This window comes from Tachysurus vachellii, chromosome 5 (genome assembly GCF_030014155.1).
Source record: "Tachysurus vachellii isolate PV-2020 chromosome 5, HZAU_Pvac_v1, whole genome shotgun sequence".
Taxonomy (NCBI): Eukaryota; Metazoa; Chordata; class Actinopteri; order Siluriformes; family Bagridae; genus Tachysurus; species Tachysurus vachellii.
This window is the reverse complement of record NC_083464.1, coordinates 8,806,791-8,827,759: the sequence shown is the minus strand read 5'-3', so window position 1 is coordinate 8,827,759 and position 20,969 is coordinate 8,806,791. Positions and strand designations below refer to the sequence as shown.

Genomic DNA, 20,969 nt, shown 5'->3' with positions numbered 1-20,969 from the left:
GATAAAAACAAAGAAAGAAAGCGAAGAAAGGCTTACAATAAGGCAAGAAGTAGGACCGTGTTAATATAGGATCAGCTTTCCAGCGCTGGAGAGAACTGAAGAGCAGGAAGTTGGTCACATATTCACAGATTCGAGTTTCCCGAGTCAATAACTCCTGAGCTAAACGCTGTTACTACACAAATAACACCTCTTTTCTATCGTAGTAATGTAGAGAGGCAGCTACAACCGTGTTTTGTGTAGTAACAGCGTTTAGCTCAGGAGTTATTGACTCGGGAAACGCGAATCTTTGAGTATGCGGCCAACTTCCCGCTCCTTCAGTTCTCTCCAGCGCTGGAAAGCTGATCCTATATTAAGACGCCAAGGTTGCTTTTTTCCTTCTCGATAGGTGAGTAACGTATATATATATGCTGTCCTTTGATGATTATGCTTGTTTGTCATTTTTGCTTGTTTGTTTATCTGCAATCGTATTGTTCTTCCCTTCAGCTATGATAAAGACACATTTCTTTCCATTAGTTGCCTGGGTTACGTATGTATGTGTGGGCGGAGCTATCAATACAGGGGTGGGACCCATTTGGGTTAGGGGCGTGGTTATTTTGGTGATTTCAAATGTCAACATTGGCTTTCAAACATCAGAGACCCTACCTTTAATGATCATTTTCTCCAAAAGCAGGTAAACATTTTAAAAGCAACAAGACTCAAACTTTAATACACACCAATTCTGAAGTCTGATGTGATTGCAGACATCTCCACCATCAGGCTGGTGCCCAGGTTTTTGACATTTTCCAGATCATCTTTCATGGAGTAGGACAAGTCCATAAGGTAGTACAGGTCAATGGGATAGTCCTCTGCCCTTTTAAACTTTAGATTAATTGTTTGTGGCTCTCCTACACAAAGAAACATTCAGACACACAAATATTCACCATTTATACTGTACTTTATTATATGTGTGAGCCATAACTACAGAATTATTGATTTATATGATCTGAATTGTAGTTGAAACACCCACCAGATCTTAGGCTGACTGCAAGTTTCTGGGGCTGAATTTGGGTGATGTCCTCGGGTTTGAGTTTCTCGCCTCCTTTCTTGCGGTGGGTCACAGGTTTGTTTTTGAGGATTTTCAGGCTCCCTTGAGGGTTTTCAATCATGGACACTGAACAGCCTCTTTTCTTCAAGGACTCAAGCTCATCACAGCGTGCCGACGTAGGCTCTCCCTGCTTCAGGAACTCCTGAAAAAGCCAAAATCATTAGTAAACAAGTGTAAAAGAAGGCTAACCGATCTGGTCTGACCCTACAGAGTATCCATTAGCAAAAGATCCAAAAGATCCAGAAGATCCAAATAGCAAAATTGCAATGCTGGCTATGATAGAAAGGCACTTCACAACACACAGTGTTGTCTATGGGGCTGCATAGCTGCAAACCAAGCATCAGAACTGGAGCCATGAAATAATATGCCCTGGCCTGATGAAACAACTTTACATAGTGTCATTGGCCAGGTGTGTATGAGCCAAGTATCTGGGGAATGATAAGAAGGCATGCCGGGTGAAGGAAGTGTGATGCTTTGGGCATTGTTCTGCTGGGAAACCTTGAGTCCTGGCCTGTACCTGAACATTGCTGCAGACAAAGAACGCTCTGTCATGGCTGCAGTATCCCCTAATGGCAATGGTTCTTTCAGCAGGACATTAGCAGCAGAGTAAGTTGTGAGGTGAGTCTGAGCCACAACTTACTCTGCTGCTACTTACTCAACTTACTCTACTGCTAATGTCTTGCTGCAAGATACAGCACACCTTGAGAGGTTTTGTGGTGTCCATGCATGTCCATGTATTTATTATATAATTATTTATTATTTACATACATACATGTTTGTTATGCATGTAATATATGGAAATGAAAGCTATCAAGGACCTTGACAAAATATAGCTAAAAAGAAGAAATGTAGCTAATCTCATTTTTGCTACTTCATGCTAATAACAATTGTAGCTGTATATCTTACTAGCTTCTCTGCTCTGAAATGTGAACCAGACACTATGTCTGGTACAGTGACTTGTTGGCCCAGCTCAGAGCACATTTTTTTCATTAAGTGTAGCAGACGTGGAAAGCACAAGTAGCTGTGCTTGGCATTCTCAATTCTGGCCTTAAACTACATAAGACTTAAATGATACTGGAACATTCACTCAACTACAAAACACCTGAAGAATAAAGCAGGATTGAGAAGAAAATCCACTTTAGACACTGAGATCAACTGGTAATAAAATCAACATTGTGCAGTCATAATATGTTCCCTGATTTATTCACTGACTGGAATAAGCAGGATGTGGAGGTGATTTGTGTGTGTCTATGTGACATAGTTAAGTCATTAAGATGCTTTGTGCATTATCAAACAAGAAATTCTGTTTCCCCTAACGGCTCTCTAACTTCTGTGACAAATGAATGAGTCAGATAAGCTGAACATTTGAGCAATACTTACTGTATCTGTGCACCACCCACACTTGGCCCCTACTTGGATGCAATCACCACAGGATTCAGCATTAGCCTTGATGCACTCGTTCCCCTCTGCAGAAAACAAAAATTCTCTGGCATTGAGCACTGCTTCTCTCACGTCATTTCATTCAGAACTCTGAGGTCCTCAGTAATTAGAGCTTAAGAGAGGGACTGGGATGTCTTTCCTTTACTTTATGATACGTTGGTTTCTATGTAACACGACGTTTAAAGGCATTTAAAGGCATGCACTCTTACAGAGAGGGAGAAACAGTGGGATAGGCAGATTGTGAGTGATTATTATAAACTCCAGGTTAATCACCTTGTCGGAGTTAAACTAAGCCAGATGAAAAAGTATGTTACATAATTTCAGTAACTTTAATCTCCACACTTCATTACCACCAATTTATTAAGAGTTAAGTGTTACCTGGCTGGGCGCTACTGTAGCATATGATTCCTAACAACACTGATATAGAAAGTAGTTTAAGGTCCATCTGAAACAAATGGAGAAAAATAAAAACATCATTACATAGCAGCCACAGTTACATTGGTGAAATAATAATGATACATGGATGGATGGAAGGAAGGGCAAAAAAACAGTGTAACAGGTTAACAGTAGCTGAAAAACACAGGACATAAAATACACAAAGAAAAATACAACTAAATACACACAAAAACACACAGGGCAACAAGATCAATGCAGAAAGGCATCCTGAATGAAACATATGACTGAAACATTAATGCACAGTGTGTGTAAGATGTGAAGTTGTTGGTTATTAGAACATGCTATTGAACATTTCTACTATTGTATTATTTTCTTATATTCCCTCAATAACACAGTAAGTAATACATGACGATGTAAAATGACTAAAGAACATAATCAAATAACTGATCTTTGTTTAATTGCTAATGTTAATAATAAAAAGTAAATAAAAAAGAAACACTTATAGACTTTGTTCCTGCAGTTCATTTAATCAATTAATTCATTTTCTATGAGTATGAATATATGAAATTGCTCTGGCATTAGGGATAATTTTACATTTATAATTCTATATCCTGTAATGTTGCTTTGTGACCATTCTTAAAGGCCATATACAAATAAAATTGAACTGCATTAAAAAAAGACATTCAAATTTCTAAACAGAGGGAAGTGAATAATGTTAAAGATGAAATGTTGTTCCAAAGTTTGCTTTTGCTGTAAATGTATAGTTTTTTCATTTCGAGCATACATTATTATTTTTCAACACTTTAAAAGTTAGGCTATTTGGCACAATTTCTAAATGCCAAATATGTTTCTGTGAGCAACTACTGTCATCAACAATGCATACAGTGGTGGTCAGTTATTTATTCTGAACATAATGTTGTAACGTCAAATAGAAACAGCATTAATTTAATGCCCTGGTATTAGTATCGGACCAAAAATATGTAAGTGTTTCAATCAAAGAAATACTTGTAGTGCAATGCATGATATAAAACATGTTATATGTTTTATATTATAACATATGTATATGGCAAAACTATGTCAAATGATAACACGAACCCAGCTGCCATAACAACAGCAAGAACCGTAGCTATTTACAGTATTATTAACTCAGAGTTTCCAAGCAGAATGACAAGTGGCCTCATGGTATCACTATTATCAAACAGAGCTATGAAACAACTGATGTTTTAAAAAAAAAAACACTCAACTCAAACCAGAACTCAAGTCCGGTTTCCCTCTTAACTACATTGTTACAGTGTGATCACAGGTCTCAATTGACACTAGAAGTGTAATTTATGTGCAGTGTTTAGAACAGAATTGAAATGTGTTGTTCACTGCAGGATCACTCACTAAACAAAAGTAACAATGAAATGCTTGCGAACTTACATTTTGAAAATCTTGAACATCAAATCTTTGAACTAACGGCATTATTGAACTGTAGTGTGCATAAGTGACTGCCCATTCACAGATAATAATCTGTATGAGAACAGATCATAAATAGCTTCTCCCCAAACCACATGACACTCTGCTTCCAGGTCAGAGGTGAGTTAAACAGTGTAATAAATATAAGTCACTTTTAGAAACCTCCACCTAGCAGCGCTGCTTTTCTATTCTGAGTTTCATATGAACCAGTACTGGTTTCATTGCTTCCTTTTTTACACTGCATTTCAGAGAAAGAGCTTGCAGTTCTTTCCTTAGCCTGAAATAGTTCACTCTTTTTTAGCACAGACATGTCACTATGGCATAAAACACGTGTTACTGGGACAACGTTATGTGGCTGAAGTTTTCTGTTTTGCAGATTTTTCCACCACAGGTTACATAAGTATGTGACTTAATACCGACCGATATAACATTCTCAGAACTACACGGGGTGATACCTAATATTTTTATTATGTTAGCTTTGTAGAAGTACATAATTCTGTTTTCCTATTTCAGCTTAGACAAAAATTTATAAAATTTATTAATGCGGCCTAGGGCTTTCGAGCCACATGCACCAAATTCGGATATGTTATAGACCCTGGTCTGAAGTTTGTTGCTATTACTTTTCTAAGTGATCCGAGTACCGGTACTTCCGGTACCAGGTCTCAAAATGGCCTTTTTTCCCGTAGACTCCCAGTATAAACTTTGGAGGTTTATAACTCGGCAAGCTTTCGAACTATCTACACCAAACTCGGCCAGCTCCTTTAGGGTGATACTCTGAACAAACTTTTAAATTGGTGTACCGACTGGCCTTCCGCTTGTGCCGCAGCCCCGCCCCCAAAATATGCAAAATCAAAAAACTTTTTACAACATGGACATGTGACATATCAAAACACTCAGAACAATGAGGGGAACTTCCTCACATGTATTCTGATGACTTCACATGATGTCACGTGAAAATAAAAATTTTTGCACAACATGGGCATGTGATATATCAAAACACTCAGCCCAATGAGGGGAACTTCCTCAGGAGTATTTGGATGACGTCACATGCTCGTCTCCACTTGCCTCCAAATGTTTTGACACCCTATCTTTCTGTCCACTTGCCTCCAAAAGTAACACTGTCCCTTATGTCCACTCGCCTCCAAAAAGCACCGGCCTTTGCGAATACTTGCCTAATCAAAGCCAACATCAAAGTTTGTCACGATGAACTTTACAAATCTAGTTGCAATTCTGTTATGTTATGTTCACAAAATTCAAACCTGATCTAAATATCTGAAATCACACTTTCATCACATGACCTTTACACATTCTGAATGAAACCAATCAATGTTTTAGGACAAAATGGTTGCACATCCTTTATGTTGAAAAAAGTGCTCTAAATTTTCAACACAACACAAAAAACTACAGGGTCTGTGGTACAGAGAAAACTGAAATGGTAATTGGCTCAAATTCACATACACTTTGTCTAATCTTTTACACACCTGACACACCATAAACAATGCTGCTTTCTGTCAAACGGTTCTTTACAAGAGCCACTAATGTTGGTGAAATGCTATGATTCTACATCTATTGCAGGTAAGAGCATGTTAAAGATATTAAATTCCAAAAATGTAATATTTAATCACTGCACTGATAAAAATATTAAAAACCAAAAGCTTTTGGATAGTAGCATTACTGTTAATTTAATTTAACCAAGTTTTGGGAAGTTGTGGCCTAATGGTTAGAGAGTCTGACTCCTAACCCTAAGGTTGGGGGTTCGAGTCTCGGGCTTACTTACAATTTCTTGAAAATCAAATCCTCAGCACAAATCAGCTTAAATGAATGCCAAATTTTATTGCATTTCTTTTTTCCAACAGGGTCTCAACTTCACAGAATTCTAAAAGTCAGTGGAAATGTTACACTAATTTTATTCTACCAACTAATATATGATAATCTTCTAAACTGACAAATGTGTTCCCGAGCAACCTAAAAATCTTTTGCTATGTGCCTTGTCTGTCATTGCAAACTTTTATCACTTGTATTTTTTATAATGCAATTTGTTATATAGCAGTATTGTTGAATTAATATACTTTTAGATTCTGTTTCTTATATACAGGTTTCACGTGGGGCCCCAGTCAGTATAGATGACCACCCTGGTATATGTGTCCCATTTTAGAAACCCTTCACACTTTGGTTATAAAAAGGAATAGAAGAGGGAGATTAGAGGAGTGAGTAAGCTGATGGTGCTTCTCTTTTCTTGCTAATTGTTCTTGGGTTGTTTTACACTCTAAAAATGTGGTTGCAAGCAACTATGATCTTTATATATAACACCTACACCCACTCCCACACTATATAACATTACTCATATGTATTGGCCCTACACTTCAGATGTGTGGGAAACGCTGCTAGAAATGTGCCAAAGGTTATGCCTTAAGTTTCATTTTAGAATGCAATGTGTAATGTACAGTAGAAAATCAGATTAGTCCTGTTCTGACCCCAAAACACTTAACTGGACATAGGAACATGTCCCTGTGCCATAAATAATTTAGACATATGTGGATCAGGGACATCTGCTTACCATTATGTCCTCCCCCTACACGAATTCTGCTCAGCGGCCATCTCTCAGATGGCGCTGGCAGTCAGACAGGCTGAGAGTTTAATACACAATTGGCTCTGCTTTCAGGTAAAGGATTATCGATTTCTGCTGCATACGGGACAGAGGGATGACTCAGGCTGATTCATTTGCTGTTTTAGGCTTCTTAGATCTAAGTTTTATATCTAATGTCTATATATATATATATATATATATATATATATATATACATACATTACACTGAGGCTTCCCCTCTGGAAGACTCAGAAAACACTTTGCTTAGACATCAGTCTACATAAAGTCATGCAAATACAAGCAAAGAGTTTCAGTTCTTGTTCTCATCACACATCAGAATGAGGAAAATCATTTGAGATCTCTGTAAATTTGACCGTGGTTAATTGGTGTTATACAGGCTGGTTTGAGTATTTTAGAAACTAATAATCTCCTATGATTTTCACACATACACACAGCAGTCATTAGCTTTTATACAGATTGGTGCAACCTACCTTTAACTCCAATAACCATTCTTTATAATCATGGTGAGCAGAAAAGCATCTGAGAATCTGAGTACACACTCACTGAAACTCGACATTTGATAACTGAAAAAAGCCCAGGCAATGTTGTATTGGATAGACTTCAAAAATTCTAACCTCAGTACAATTTCGCTTTCTAGGTAATAAACTGTTGACAATAATTTTGTTGACGTATTTTACATGTACGTGATAATATACGTGTAATACTGTAATATGTGAATATTAATATGAATTAATATGAATCTTACTCTTACATAACAGGGCAACTTTTTATCTTTTTCACACATCTAACCTTACTCAATATTCAGCAACGAAAATGACTTTCAGAAAATATGAACTCCATCAGCACAGCATTTTACCACTAAAGCCACTGAAACGCTCTTTGAACTCTCACCACTTAACGAGAGCAGAAATCCATATTGATATTAATATGGCGTGTAAACAAAAAAGTATGCCTGTGCTACCGTAAATTAGAAGGCATGAAGTTTGAACAAAGCAAAACATGGCAGTTAGGGCTGAGTGAAAAGCAGGAGCTCAGAGTCTGGGAGGAGTGTGTGGGGTCAGACTGGAAACACTCCTCCCCTACTGAACACAACACATGTGGTTCACATTAACACTCAATGGGTAGAGGTGAGGCAGCTCTGGAGGAATTTTACTCACCGCAATCATGGACAAGCCAGTTACTGTTTTCAGCATTGCTGCTACAGAGGGTGTCTTTTTTACAAGCTCACAGGCAAAACAACTGTGTTTCACTGTTGACAAAAATTAGCTGAAGCTGAAGGAAATTAATGCTATTGTGAGCTTCTTGTGGAAATGTATTTCAGTACTTTGTTGCTCTGATTAATCTAAAGCCTGTGTATTAATACAGTGTCCTAAACTACATTTTATGCACTGAATAACACGGACACCACTGGCATACTAATATACAATAAAGTAGGGAACAATGTGGTTTGGGATGTGGCCTAATTATTTGAGACTCTGAGGATAATCTTTATCCTTTTGTTATCCTTGTCCCTTCAGATTCATTGCCTGGACCTGCATTGTTAGCCATGAACATGTTGGCTAAAACAGAGCACAAAATCAAAACAAAATCTAAAAAACCATTAGTGTTTAGCTAGTGAGCTAGCTAAAATATGTAAAATATTTCACACAACTCCCTTTCACCTCATTTAAACATGTTTTAAATGCATAAAGTATAGAAAAATAGACCAAGAACACATTTTAGCAGCTATCCTGTGTTGGCATTCTATAGCTAAAACAGGCTAGAAGATACACATATATAGACACAAATCTGTCAAAATGACACATTGTGAGTAAACAAAAGTGTCGATCGAGGTGTTGTTTCCCAATTTACCATAGTTTGGCATTCAAAACTACACATTACTCATTAAACGCAAATCATTAGCCGCTAGCATGAGTTCATTAGCTACTTCTAGCATGGAGTTCAGAGCCATATACTAATAAAACATGTATTATTTAATTTGTATGTCTGTGTGTGTGTGTATTTATATGTTTATTTGAGTCTTTGGTTGATTCATTGCTCAGAGCCCATTGCACACCAAGGGCAGACAGTGTGTCGGTCAGTAAGACCAGATTAGCTCAGGTCTCTGTGGCATTACTGTAAAAGGACATTACCCTGTTGCTATTCTCATCAGCTTTCAAAAAAAAAAACACTGTTTTATCCCAGTAAATATAAAATCACAGCAGTGCTGATAACAATTTGATCATTCTGTAATTTCTGTATCATGCAGGCTGAATTTTCATTAATTATCTGCAGGAAACATAAACATGCACTAGAACTACACTTTATTAATTAATATATTAATATTGGGGAACTATTGTGGAAATATTCTAAACAATACCGAACAAACATAATTTTGTATAGTGATAAGCTAAACAAACAACCTTTAACTTCTATTGACTGTTTTTACCCCGAAAAGCAGGTCATGTCAGTTAACTCCACAGCTGAACATAACCATGTAAACATCAGTTTATTAAGACCGACCCTAAAAACCCACGACTCTGGGGTTCTGAATTAAGTGCTTTAATGTCAGCTATGCTTGTAAAACACCAGGAGAGCAACAATTTCAGGAAAAAAGAGGTTTCTGTGTGGCTTAGCAGCTGGAGAGAGGAAAGAATGCGGTGGAAATTCTCCCCTGAGAACATCGTTTATCTATCCAGCTATCCATCAACAAGGTATAAAATGCATAAGAGTCAAGAGTCTCTCTGAGCCTGGCATGGCTAAAAACATTTATCCAACAAAGTGCAAACATTTTTTGGAATGTCTATGCTTAGTGTTATTTCTACTTTAAATTGTAACCTACATGATTATAAAATTATAATGAATATATTTTTATTCTTTACGAAAAATAAAAAAACTCTAAAAAAGAAATTTTAGTTTAATACTAAATATTTTTGACTGTATAGAGGTTTGCAGGTTTATGAATGACAAATTAAAGACTTGTTTGGTGAACCATTAATGTAAAACTACATGTTAAAGAAAGCCTAGATTTGTCTTACAGTTGGCATGAGACAACTGTAAGTTGTTAGTATCGTCTTTACAGGGCTGTGAAAAAGAATCCTTAATAATTTTTTCATGTAAAAACTTAACTCTAACTCACCTTCTGTCTACTTCTTCCATTTTCTGATTCTATAGTATTTGATCTGTAAAAACGTTTGGGTTAACGTCAACCCATTTCATTAAGATTAAGTAACAACATTATTACAGAAACCTGGACATTGCATGCAGCTTCTAATTTTATTTTGTCTTTTGACTTAGAGTAAGAATCTTTACCCTTTAAAAAGAAGCAATTACCATCACATTTTAATGTGTAATCTCTAGGAAGAAATCAGTAATTGAGACCACTAACAATTATTCTCTAAAACAGAACCAATGAGATGGGTTTAAATAAGAAAAAGAAGAAATTAAGCCCTTAAGAATATACTTTATTACAGTGACAAGACAGCATTGAGATTTCCCCTTACTCAGCAGCGCAGTTCATATCCAAATCTACAGTAATTAACTTGGACAGCGTCATGGAATAAGCAGAGATGAGGGCCAGATGCTCAGCCTGAGGAAAGACTGCACAGTATGGAAAGAAGGAACAGAAGAAAAAAAGGGGAAAGAACAGGAAAAGGCAGCCTTTTCACTCAAACCCTTCTATTCAGGAGAAAATTAAACACTGTTTAAGCAGTAACCTCTCTGACACAGAGACTGAGAAAGAAGAACCAGATAAGCTACACAAACACCCTGTTCATCCTCTAGCTTGAACAGAGGGCCAACACAAGCATGACATAAGACTCACTTTAAACTGGGAACTGGGGGAGTTTGGTACAATGTCCATAAAAAAAAAAAAAAAAAAAAAAAAAAAAAAACATCCAAAGTCTCTCTAACTCCTTCAGAGCATCTGTTTCCATGATGTGCCTTTCTAATATGTGACTTTCAGGAATGAGAATAAGAATAATCAAATTTAAAAAGAGTTGGATACTCAAAGGGGGGGCACGGTGACTTAGTGGTTAGCACGTTCGCCTCACACCTCCAAGGTTGGGGGTTCGATTCCCGCCTCCGCCTTGTGTGTGTGGAGTTTGCATGTTCTCCCCGTGCCTCGGGGGTTTCCTCCCCCGGTCCAAAGACATGCATGGTAGGTTGATTGGCATCTCTGGAAAATTGTCCGTAGTGTGTGATTGCGTGAGTGAATGAGAGTGTGTGTGCCCTGCGATGGGTTGGCACTCCGTCCAGGGTGTATCCTGCCTTGATGCCCGATGGCGCCTGAGATAGGCACAGGCTCCCCGTGACCCGAGGTAGTTCGGATAAGTGGTAGAAAATGAATGAATGGATACTCAAATACAACCCTCATGTCATGTCTTTATTTCTGCCCATCACTAGCTCCTGTATGCGTGACTAATCTGAAAAGAGTTTTATGTAGGAATGGGTGATATGACAAAAATTATTTTAACAACATCAGTGATAATGCATAGTTGGTCAATACATGATCTCCACCTGTGTAATATTATTAAAAAAATACATCATATTAAAAAATAATTCCATGGACACTTTAACTATGCCTTTCAGACCCTAGTTTAACAACTGTAACAACCAGCAAAAAACTCTCCACATCTCTCTGTATACAATGTAAACAGTGTGGTTTGTAGAGCGAAAGGTTTAAACCAAGACCTGACCTAGGTAATGGGTCACCAGGACAGGAATAAACACTACCTAAACTAACAGCTGCTTGAAAGCCATTGTAAATACTTTGTATGTTGCGATAATCTGCAGACAAATGACCATCATGTGTTTAAATAAATCCGGAGACAGAGTAAATCCAGCCGGTCTGTTAAAAGGGAATTACATTTTTGGCAGATGTCCTTATCCAAAGCGACTTACATTTTCTCATTATTTTTTGTACAATTGAGCAATTGGGAGGTATCTGCCTTGCTCAGGGAGCCAGCAGTGGCAACTTGGTGGACATGGTATTCAAACTAACAACCTTCTGATCAATAGTCCAATGCCTAAGCCATTGAGCTACCACATTAGCTTAACACATCACCATATTAATTACATGAATTCATGTAACACGAATTAACAATCTGTTTTATTATCAAAAGTATCTACAAGCATAGCGTGGGCAAAATCAGCACAAATACGATTAATGTATGGAACTGGTGACTTGATTCACCTATTGGCAGATTACAAGGATGCGCACAAGTGCACAAGCAACACAATTTATTACTAGTGGTATATTCCAACTGTGTGCAACACAGTGTACTACTAGTGAAGTGTACATTAAACAAAGGCATTTATTCAGCCTACTGTTCACTTTTGAACCTTCACTGTGAAAAAATGTGAGTGTTGACAATCAAAGGATTATTTTCTCAGCTCACAGCTCATAACTATGGCCAGAATAAAGCTTGCTTGATTTATCTTAATGTGAACAAATAAATGAATGGACGTATGAATGAATGAATATTCTCTTTAACATATAGCAAAATTGAAACGCATGGGAAAACTTTATTTATGGATCATTTAATCATTAACAAAATTATCTTAAAAAATTGCAAGCCGGCCTTCTCCCTTGTTCAGAACAGACTGTGTAATCATGGATATGTGCTGTAGCTCTGACACTGCTGAGTTGACGTTTTCGCTGGTTCATAGATGAGAGCAACTCACATGCTGACTAACAGCCAGAGCTCTTCTCTGTGAGGTTCAGGGATGAATGTTAATCTAAAATGCAGCCCTTTTCTCCTTCACAATCTATATCCATCTAACCATTGGATTGATGATACTGCTAGACCACAAATAAAAAAGAAATCCTGATAAAGGGATGTTTGTGATTAGAATCTGGGTCTGAATAAATCTGATATGTGAATGTAGCTGTGTAAGGTCGCTTTTAAATTTACGGTCCGGAAAAAAACAAAAGACACAGCTACACACCCATCCGTCCTTTTTATTATGCTAGTTCACTGATTTATACCGCTGCAGACAGGAGAGGACATGGAAAGAGATATCCCCCACACTTTGAGAGGAAATTTAACATGGCATGAGAACCAAGCATGCTGTAAATAATATGTTTCAAAGTGATTTAAGTGAAACATTGAAACTGTGAGGTCATCTAAAACTTAGCCACATCTTCACTCACCTAAGAGCTGTATGTTAGGCAGGAAATGAAACAAATTAATTGAAATGTCTTTTAATTCAATTGTTCTATCAAAGAAACGGGTTGGTGCACTGATTGGTAAATGCTAAAAGGAATAACAGAATACTTTAAAGATTTTGTCAAAGTAGCACTTGTCGGGGTTTTTGTTTAATGCAACAAATAACACTGAACATTAATCTGCATGTTAATTTAATACGAGTCCTAAGCAAGACTCTAAATGACTAATATAATGTTCTTTAATTGGTTTGATGCCAAGAAATGAATGCCAATAAATATAAATACAAGTCTCTTTTAACAAATAAGTACATTTTGATCCTCTAGTTTGTGTTCATAACTGGTTCATTAAATAAGTTCTAAGCTTTTGTGGAAATTTGTCCCATCTATCCTTCTTCCCCATGCCCATGAGGAGCTCATTTAAGACACCCTTCAGCCAATCGTGTTTAGACGAAAGTCACAAACCTGCCTGCTGTAATGGTAATAAGTCTCAGCTGTTTCAGACCAAAAGACACAGATAAATTTTAGGCCTTCATTAAAGTAGTGCAGCACATTTTATAGTTATTTAATTAGCACACTAGGATAGATACAGTGTTTATATAGCATGTTTTTATGGAGATTACAGTAAACAACAAAGTCTCTGTTACTCACTGCATCGAGACCTTGCTATGCATGGTATTTGGGTGAGGGCAGCATTTCAAATACGAATGTGGACAACAGAGCACTGACCACATGCCAGACCAACACAAACCAATTTTATGCTGTTCCATTTGTGATGTGCTTCTGGCCTGCGAGAACACAAGCCACATTGTGAACAACACAGTTACTGGTCTTTTCTGCATGTGTGTAGAATGCAGTATTTTTTCCCATGAATGTTTCTGAAGCTACAGTTCAGTGTGAGAAGTAGTAGAGGAGGAAATCTGGGATAACACAGCCCCTGGCTAATCCGGTATCCATTTCCGGGATATTTTCACTCGTGTATGGGTAAAGACACTTCTTAAATACTATAACAGTTGGTAAACTTACTAAGTAATGTTTGCTCAGTCTATTTTTGTGGTATCTGTAGAGATAAAACAGCTAGGGTGAGCAGCAAAAGGAGGTTTTTTAATATTCATATTTTTGTTGAAACCATTCTATTGGCTAGCAAAAAAGACAAAATGTATAAAAATTTATAGAAAACTGACCAAAACATCAGTATTTGAGAATCTGTTTCAACTTATAATGTTGGTCAGAGACGCAAAGAAAAAAACAGAACTATTAAGGTTCGTTGTAAACAATACTACACGATGCAGGCATACTGAGTTGAATATCTTTTAGAGTGTTTCCAGAACTTCCCGAGACTGTTGTTTACAAACGTATCACAAAAGAAGTACATCATAGTTCAAGCAAGAAAGCAGAAAAACAAACCAGAACCACAAAAATGAAGATCGTTCCAGACTAAAAGACTTTGCAGCCTGGGTCAGCTGGCTCGAAAGCTTTCAAATGTTTTAAAATTAGAAATAGAATTATTATAAAATGGACAATCTGACTCAGTGGTTTTAAACATGGACAAACAGCTCAGTCTATTTTTGGAATATCATTTATCTATCATGTACCAAGCAAAATATGTTAATTTTATTATGTTAATATGGTAATTATATCTAGCACAGAACTTCAGAAAAACTTTCACCTGAACATTTGTGAGTGTATCTATACTGTATTTTTATATTATATATTTTTATATACATGTAATTCACATCAATTCGTACATCCATCATTCCAAAGCATTATTGTGGAATCAGACATTTCTCTCAACATGCCAAATGTAAAACTATTATTAAAACTAAAATTATTTTCTGAATAAAGCTTTAATCTGGATTTACATTGAAACACAGATTCGAGGATTTGGTTTTCTTTGAAACACAGATTCTGTTCTCCGGACTATACAATATAATCCAATTTAGTGGAAATGCGCTGACTAAAAAAGCTATTTATAAGAAACTCCATACTTTGATGTTGTGCTTGTAGTTGCTGCTGTGAACTGTGACATAAAACAGGCATTATTTCTCTTTTATACAACATCACTGAACTTGGTAGAAAGCTGAGCTCAAAAGTTCCTGCAAAACCATTTTGCGTTGTTTCACAACTTACAAATTTCACAACAGAGTCCGGTCTATATTTGGCCTTCTAAATGGTGCAAAAGTCTACACTCGATGACCAAGACTGCATGACCTCTGTGGCAAATCAGAAGTTTCACATTAGAAATGTGTATTCATTTATCTTGCTAATCAAAGCATAGGTTCTTAAAACCATAATAGGAATTCTATAATCTCATGGACCTCACTGTATGAATCATGTATGATCCAATTGTATTCTTGTATCATGTATATCCAATTCTATCTAACTGTGTGTATGTGTATGTGTGTGTATGTGTGTGTGTCTGTGTGTTGGCCACATATCAATCAGAGACTAATAAATCATATCGTCGTAGAATCAGTCGTATTGTCAGATATAATGAATTGCTGCTTATTTATGAAAATCACATAGTATTGTGTGGAAGCCTGTAATTTAAACCCTAATGAAAACAAAGCAGGTTGGTAGCTATCATGCCACATAGAAGATTTGGCTGGTGAGTGTGGACTGGCAATAACGCTAATTGGAATAATCCTGGAGATAATCATCTATCATTGCCTTTCATCTCAGCCTGGGAGGAAGGTTACGGCTGTATGCTAAAGACTGGCAGGTTATGACTTGAATCTCACTATAGTCTCATTGATCAAGTCCCCCAACTCCACAAGCTGTGAAGTAGATTCTACACCTGCATAAACTGAACAGAACTCACATTTCTCAGTCTCACATATTTATGACTCATTGAATGCCCTAAGATTGGCTTCAAACACAAGCAAACCAGTGATCTTTTAAAACTAGTAACACATGTAGCTTTTAACACCAACAAGTTACTGACAACTAACACAAGCATATTTGTACACACACACACACAAACAAAAAAAATAACACTTGTGTGCAAGCAGATGTCCCCATGAAAATATCTCTAAACATCAGGCTTCTGTGCAGCAGCTGGGGTTTCAATCGGTGAGCTGGCGAACACAAGACACAACCACACACACACACACACACACACACACACTTTCCTACAATTATGTATACCACAGAGGCTACACACTCTCTTGATTAAAAATATATGGATCTGCACTAGCACTGCCCACCACCATCTCCAGACCTCCCTCTCTACCCCACCCCTTCTGTATTTACTGTCACGACCAGATTAAAGTGAACTCCATCAGCTGCTACTGTATGAAGGCCACAAAGGACATCCAGACATCATACTCAAGGCTAAAATGGTGCTTGATAACTGCTCATTTCCTGATTCAAGTTCCTATCCTTGAATCGCTACCCCAACTACATCCTTGGATCAATGCCATTTAGGAAATAATTTGTCTTTGAAGCTTACTGAATGTCATTTTTCCCTGTTGATTTTTTCCCTGTTTATACTCCAACCATATCAGCAACTCAGCAGTCTTACACTTAATTCAGGAAGAACAAAATAATACAATGGCCATGTCATCAGGATTTCTTCAACAACCTTAACATCAACCCTTCTAGATAGCTAGATTTACTAATGTAAGTTTTTGCTAGCTCCATTTAAGTAAACAGTGGTCACTACCAGCCTGTTAAACATACGTGTGTCTGTATATAAGATATTACAAGATATTCTAAGCAGATTCCAGTACAAGGTATTTCTTGGTCTCAGGAATATTTTAGTTATACCACCTGAAGTGACGGTCAATTAATTATAGCATGGGAGAGTCAGTGGAACAACCATTTGGGTTGTCACACCTGAAATCTCATAAATAATGTGATACCATAAAATTATCGCTTTAATTGTTAGCCTTTATTTACATATACAGCATAGAGTAAGACAACTGGTTTAAAAAACAGTATAAAATGTCTCAGCTGATACGGTCTGATCTGATGAACCCTAAGTGCTTCGTGTATTTTGTGGCTTCTATGCTGCATTAACGTTATTTCTCTCTGAAATCCTCAATGTCCTCTGTATTTATGTATATATTCTTTTTACACATTTGTGTGCATGTTCTGTTTGATCTTTCAATCTTTCCTCAGAAGTGAGAGCATCATTTTCAAAATAAGCTCAACAATTTTCTCTGAATTTTTGTTATCTTGCAAAACGGTTGAAAAGGAAAAAACAGAATGCAAAAAACAGCTAGAACAATAAGAAAACACACAAAAAAAATCAAACGTACATTTATGTTTGTTAACTTATTTACAGTATTATGCTTTATAATGATAAAAAAAACAATCAAAACTACTTGTGTAGTATTCATAAGAAGTGACTTCTTGTTGGTTGCAAGATTCTAGCCCCTTTGAGAGATTTCCCAGAGATTTCCCCTTTTCTTCTGGAGAAATCGGGAGTCCAGGTGGTACAAGCAAATAACACAGTGTCAAATTTAAACTATTCACCCCGGCCTCTGGGTGGGACGTACAATAAACTGTTAAAAGCCTCTTGTCCAATGAGAGTTAATTTAGGTCCTGTTAATCACTTGAACCACCACAGAAGCCCACAGAACTTGTGTATTCTTCAGATCTGTGTCTGCAGTTTCAAAGGAGATTTTCATACAGTCTACACTGTTCAGTGAAAACAGTTTGTGCTGAATGATTGAGCACCATGATACCACAGTGATACTTTTGATAATTTGACTCTCAAAAATATCTGATATAATATAGAAACATTACTGCAATTCATACAAGAACATTTCATTGTCGCATTTTAATACAACTTTACGGGATGCTTTGCTGCCTAGAGGGTCTATGCTGCATAGTGACAGGAAAATCCTCAAGTGATAACAAGTTTCACCCAAATAAATAGAGAGTATTGTATTTAAATTTATAGTCACATAGTTATTAAGAGTAGTGTATTTGTATTTAAAGTCATTCGAACATAAGGAGTATTGCTTATATGATTATAGCAACTTTCTAACTGCTTTCAATTAGTAATTCAGCTAGCAAATGTAAGTGAAAATATTTTAGTTTTCTTGACATTACTGTTACCTGTAAATTAATATGATTAACATACATTTATTACTTATGGCATTATGTCGAACTCTATTGTCAGTTTTCTTTCAGTTTTATTTAATATGTATAGTTATTGTCAACTTTATTTATGACTCCTGAGCTGACTAATTTAGCCAAGCTGATCATTACCAAGCTCTTAGAAGCTTCAGTTTAGTTACACATACAATGAAGACCTAATTAGTGAAATTGAGCCTGACAATGGCCTTGAGGCCAAAATCTTCTAAACACCTCACACTCAACTCATTGGAAAATGATTTAAAGTTATTTATGTCAAGCACACCCATTTATCTATGTATTACTCTGAGTGAAGTTTACGAGGCAATTCTACAGCAATACCTAATGCCCACATAGTTATTTCAGATTTAACACTGTCAAAAGTTCATTTAGCCTATTCGGTCATACAACGAACAAGCGGACGGTCAAACAAATGGATACCAATATTGTGTTTTTGTTTTGAATCCTAGTTTCTTTTTAATGTGTGTTCCCTGTAAACAGAAATGGATAACAATCTCACTTTCATAATTGCCATAAACACAGAGAGAGACAACTCAATGGTCACTTACATTACTCCAGTGCCATGCAACAGTCCGTTTCATTCTTTTCTCCCATAACATGCCAATATTTAAAACAAATCACCAAAATCCGTGCTAATATTTCAGACATTTCACCAATAATGTGATGGGCTTCATCGGTTACGTAATGTGGATGACTTTTTGGAGCTTCAGAACAAAATTGTTAAAACAACCTTACTATGCAGTTACAACATAATTCATGTTTGACTGGTGCAGATGGGTTTTCTTTTTTTATTTAGACAGGACACCTTTAACTATAAAATAAGATTACACATACACCATCCACAAATATTTTATCAATTTAACTATTTAAATAGGAGGCTTATTATGTCAATGTGTACAATAACAGTCTGTCTATGTATTACAGACATAGTGCTTTTTATTTATAAACTTTCCAGTGACAGAATACATTAGGTACAAGTTGAAATTATTTACAGTCCTACTTGTTTTTGAGTTATCGAGGTTTGGCTTAAACCCATTTGATTCAAGTGAGCAGCCATACAGGCCAATAACTGTAAGAACTCAATCATAAATATAATAACTTTGACATTGTGGGTTATTTTTTACCCCAGTGTAACTAAATTCAGTCCCCCAGTCCCCCACGTTGACAACCACGGCTCTAGCCTGCCTACATTTAGAGAAACACACAGGAAAAGAGACCTGTTATTTTTTCTCCCTGAAACTAGAGAAGGTTTCGACATGGAGTTTTTTCCCCCTTGCTTTTTATATCCATACCACAGTATTCAAGTGTTGTAAATGCTACCATCTCTGTTCCTTACTAACCGGGTTCTAAATGTAACACACACACACACACAGTAGTAGCAGTAGTAGTGGCTTGCTACCACTGTGAGGACCTACCGCTCACATATGCAGTTCATCAATACTATGCATACATCTTCATCAGAAGTAACCAACTTGCCTGTTTTAGTTTTTGAACAAAAACAACAAATAAACAAATGAACAAAGAATACATCAACAAACACACACAAAGTCCCCACAAAGTCAAACCTGTCAGACATCTTTATGGGACATTTGGTCTCTATAATGCTTTAGACACACACACGCACACACACGCACATACAGACACACACACACACAGTAGTAGTGGTTTGCTATCATTATGAGGACCTACCACTGACATAGGCTGTTCATTATCGCTATGCCTTCATCTTGACCAAAAGTAACCAACTTGCCTGGATTAGTTTGAACAGAAAAAAATATAATAATAATAATAATAATAATAATAATAATAATAATAATAATAATAAATTAACAAAACAAAAAATACATCAACAAATAGTTTCCTGTTTGTCAAGTGAAGCCTGTCAGATATCATTATGCTACATTAAGTCCTCAAAAAGCTTTAAACACACACACACACACACACACAGACACGCACGCGCACACACACACACGCACACGAGCGCGCTTTCTTAATGATGGTCAACTAAAAGAAAACAATATAAATTAGAGAAAACAACTAAGAATAAAAGTATAAAATCAGACAGAAGTGACAAAAGCACTTCACCTCTACAATGTACTCTTCACTTTCGAGGCCTCATACGCGATTCCTCTCCGTTTTTGCGGACTGTGAATGTAACGCTGGCTGAAATCTCTCTGCTCTCCGACCAGCCGAGTCGAGCTGAGCTTCTTCACATCAGTGTTCACACTGAGGTCTGATTAGTCCACTGATACCAAATCACACTCCTATAGATGTAACACTGTTCACACTTATCCACAACTCGACATAAATGTGTGTGCTGGTCCAGTGCCCCAGAGAGAAAGAGAGAGAGAGAAAGAGAGAGAGAGAAAGAGAGAGAGAGAGAGTCACTCACAGATGGAGAAGTGAGGACTGAAGCAGTCAGAACGGCGCCTCCTACTGGATTTAGAGTGGAGTTCACAAGCCTGACACCATATTGGAAAGCTGGAATTTTTTTTATTTTTGTTTAATTTGGACATTATGATAATGTTTTAGAATTTAATGTTTTTTTTTTGATAGTATTCAAGATTTTGCACTATTTCCAGGTCCCTAATTAAATGTAAGGTTTTGCCCAAACCTCATGTTCATGATAGCTCGAGTGAGTGCACACTGCCATTAAAGGGGACTATAAATTCTAAGAAACTATATAAAAAAAATCATGTAGATAAATATTCCAGAGATTCTACTTTTCACTG

The 20,969-nt window shown here is 36.8% G+C and overlaps 1 protein-coding gene across 2 annotated transcripts in view; it reads right to left on the bottom strand.

The window, feature by feature from the left end:
* itgb1a (integrin, beta 1a) overlaps positions 1–20,603 on the bottom strand; it is a 34,554-nt gene extending 13,951 nt beyond the window's left edge. Inside the window, exons 1-5 of one of the 2 annotated variants that reach the window (XM_060869634.1) lie at positions 20,323–20,603; positions 2,903–2,969; positions 2,465–2,550; positions 1,007–1,226; positions 714–884 (exon numbers count right to left, since the gene is read on the bottom strand). In XM_060869634.1, the coding sequence (XP_060725617.1) occupies positions 714–884; positions 1,007–1,226; positions 2,465–2,550; positions 2,903–2,969 (544 nt within the window). In that variant the 5' untranslated portion in view covers positions 20,323–20,603. The remainder of the gene's footprint in view (positions 1–713; positions 885–1,006; positions 1,227–2,464; positions 2,551–2,902; positions 2,970–20,322) is intronic. The other variant, XM_060869635.1, reaches the window with a different exon arrangement.
* Between the last annotated feature and the right edge of the window lie 366 nt (positions 20,604–20,969).